The sequence below is a fragment of the Halyomorpha halys genome, unplaced genomic scaffold, assembly GCF_000696795.3.
Source record: "Halyomorpha halys isolate HHAL.00 unplaced genomic scaffold, Hhal_1.1 Scaffold90.1, whole genome shotgun sequence".
Lineage (NCBI taxonomy): Eukaryota > Metazoa > Arthropoda > Insecta > Hemiptera > Pentatomidae > Halyomorpha > Halyomorpha halys.
Window position 1 is genome coordinate 764,902 of NW_027109220.1, and position 3,175 is coordinate 768,076.

The following is a 3,175-nucleotide window of genomic DNA, read 5'->3' on the forward strand; positions in this document are numbered from 1 at the left end:
CCGTTTGTCTAGTAAGTGCTGTAATAGTCGAAATCGACGTGCAGTTTCCTGTCTTATGTGAGGATTCCAGGTTAATCGTTTGTCCAAATGTAGTCCAAGGTAGCGGATCTGTTCGACAGGGGTAAGAGTAACATCATTAAATGAAACTGTAGGGCAGTCAGTAGGTTTAACTTAAGATATTAAATGTTTGATTATCAGTTAGCCGGGTTATCAATGGTAAGTTGCCAATATTTATTTATTTGCATATTTATTAATCTTGCAAGAAAAACATGAAATATTTTTTTTAAATCTAACATAATTTTTTGTGTTTATGTAGTAATACTGCTTTATACAGGTTTTCATATTATGATTAGTAACAATGTGTCGTTTTAATGTCATTTAGTGCAGATAGGATATACGAGAAGATATAGAATCGACCAAATCAATCGATAGGAAGTATTCGTAGCTGAACTTCCATGTGCATAATTCTAATAGGCATGAACATAATTAATATTAATAAGGAAAGCGTGGATTCAAAAGGCTCTTGAATTCATGAAGAAAATGGTATAAGCCATTACATTAGATACATTTTACAAAGTTCTGAATTTCTGAAGTAAAACTGAAACTAATTCTGAATATCCTAAATATAATCCTGAAGACCCCGAATTGCGAAACATGCTATTCTAACAGAAGCATAGAAAACTAGCAACTAATGCACAATCTTATCACATATTGACGGATGCAGGAGTTGGCATACTGGCATAGATAACATAGATGAAGTTTCCAATTTTTTTCTTGAACCTGAAGGATTCCTACTGGCTACGCAAGAACAAATGATAGTAGAGAAGGCACATTGAAAGCATAACTGTTTATGGAACATCGGCGACTTTTGCAATGAGGCAGTAGAATATATACAGCACGTGACTTTGGGTTGTTCAATACTTCTGAATAAGGAATACCTGTAGAGATACAATAAAGCTGTAGTAGTGCACCAAGTTATAGCTATAATAATAAATGGGCTGAAATAGTGCAAGCTCTGTCTTATCTCTGAGAACTGGATCTAACGATGAAGACATTGAAGGAAATCCCGTCCTAAAGTCTCCTACTCTCTCAAGTATTTTGTCTCGCAATATTGTATGTGGTCTTTCTATTCTTCTCCCGTGTTCCCTCAGATACTACTTTTTAACAAATTTGAATCATCTTCTTGAATTACCATCCCACTTGAGTCAGTAGATTTGCTTCTTTTGGCACATTTTCGATCTTAATATATGATTGTACTTTGCCTTAGCTGATAAGGGCTTTTCCTTTAGTTTTTAGGATGCTTCTAAACATTTGGATTTGCTTGGTTTTTAATGTCGGGATTCCGAATAAGATTACGAGATAAATATTTCCAATACTTTAGCCTTTAAACCTGGAAATATTTAACTTCAATGATTTTTCAAATATCCTAATGTCTTTTGTCCCATAAATAACTACATCGCCCTCAAACATGATTTATGATATACATTTACAGTTATATTAGGTTCTCCTTGTTTTTAGGGTATCTAGTAAGTGGATTATGTTAATAGGTCATAATATCGAAGGTAAACAGATAAATAATAGTTATGCTATAATAATCTAATGATTGATTAGGTTGTCGAATAAATTTCAAAAGAAAAACATATTGGAGACCGGTGCGTAAAACCCAGCCCATACATGTGCAATCAATATTATTTTGTTATCCTATTATACAAGGTATTCAAGACTCAAGGACGTTTTACACTACACGAAATAAAAGTCAACCCCCGAGGCCGAATTCAAACCAGTGCCGCTACAGTAACAAAGCAGCCAATGTTGACGCTTAAACTCACTTTGGCCACAAATGGTCCCATATTATATTTCATTTCTTTCGATCTTCGCTGATTATTGGAAAGAGTATCGATACTTTGATGGTATCACAACGTTTTTAGTAGGATCTATTTGGTAGCCATTTGCAAGTATGCAACTGATCTCATGCATAGTGAGGCGATGGGCTCGACCCTCGGTAATGAACCTTAAGGTCATAGGTACCTTGCGTCAGTAGGTTAAAAGTCTGTAAACCTAATTAATTCAAAGACTTACTGCAACTATTACTATATGCCCAAGAAAGGTTTATATAATAGAGCAGCCTGTCGGTTGTCCGATTTTTCAAGAAAGCATTTACTTATCTAAGGTTAACAAGCCTAACCTAAAGCCCACTCAGCCAATATATTTAATAGTTTTTGTCTGTGTGCGCGCGAGAGAGAGTTTGTGCGAGAGCGTCTGCGTGCGTGTTTGTGTTGTTACTGCGATATCAGCGGAGAGAGGGGCATGTTAGCTGGTCGAGTTGCTTGTTTTCGCATTTAGAAGAGTTAATCCGCTAACCTTTTCATTTTTTTTTATCAGTTTATATGTGCAATTACGTAACTTACATACATATGTATTAAATATTAGCTTTAAGTATAATAATTAGAAAAACGATCCTGAGTCTATATGTTTACCTAGGCCTCCTAGCCAAGGATGGATTGTGTTCCATACACCAACTGCACCAAGGCGCATCTTCTGTCCAATTCCAAGTTCAATCAGGAAAAGTGGAATACCCTCTAGGATGAGCATTATCATAAAAGGTATGAGAAAAGCACCTAAAACAAATTTAAGTATATGTAACAATATAATGAGTAAGGGTATTTTTCATAAAAACTAAGAAAAATAATATTGGTTGAGGTCATGAGATTAGATCTTTTCTTATACATTATATATTTAGGAGTGATAAATTTTGTAATATAAGTAAATTTTATCATTTTTTTTAAGGCGTGAAAGAAATAAGCCAAGGAGAATGTGGTAGAGAGACAGACATTAGGGAAAGGTAGTTCAGGTGCATAGTTAAGACGATGAGAAAATATCCTTCGATATCCATGCAGAGATGAAATTATGAATTGAAAATTTGAGTTACTGTCGAAGGTAACAAATTAACGCTTTTCTGAAACTTATCCATTTTACTAGCAATAGTTTTAACATAGCTTAAATTGTTACACTGAGAATTTTAGAACAAATGACCACTAATGAGTTTGCTAGTAAAAACAGCAATAGATCTCGATGTGAGTTGGAAAAATAAACAGCACGTATTCTTGAACGTAAGTAGAATTGTTTCCCATACAAATATTTATACCTGTATTGGTGAAGTAGGTACAATAAGGTA

The 3,175-nt window shown here is 34.4% G+C and overlaps 1 protein-coding gene across 1 annotated transcript in view; it reads right to left on the reverse strand.

Moving 5' to 3' along the window:
• The window catches only part of LOC106677184 (sodium-dependent neutral amino acid transporter B(0)AT3), an 80,500-nt gene that overhangs the window by 23,463 nt on the left and 53,862 nt on the right, over nt 1-3,175 (reverse strand). Inside the window, exon 3 of the mRNA XM_014414939.3 lies at nt 2,478-2,618. Within this exon, the coding sequence (XP_014270425.1) occupies nt 2,478-2,618 (141 nt within the window). The remainder of the gene's footprint in view (nt 1-2,477; nt 2,619-3,175) is intronic.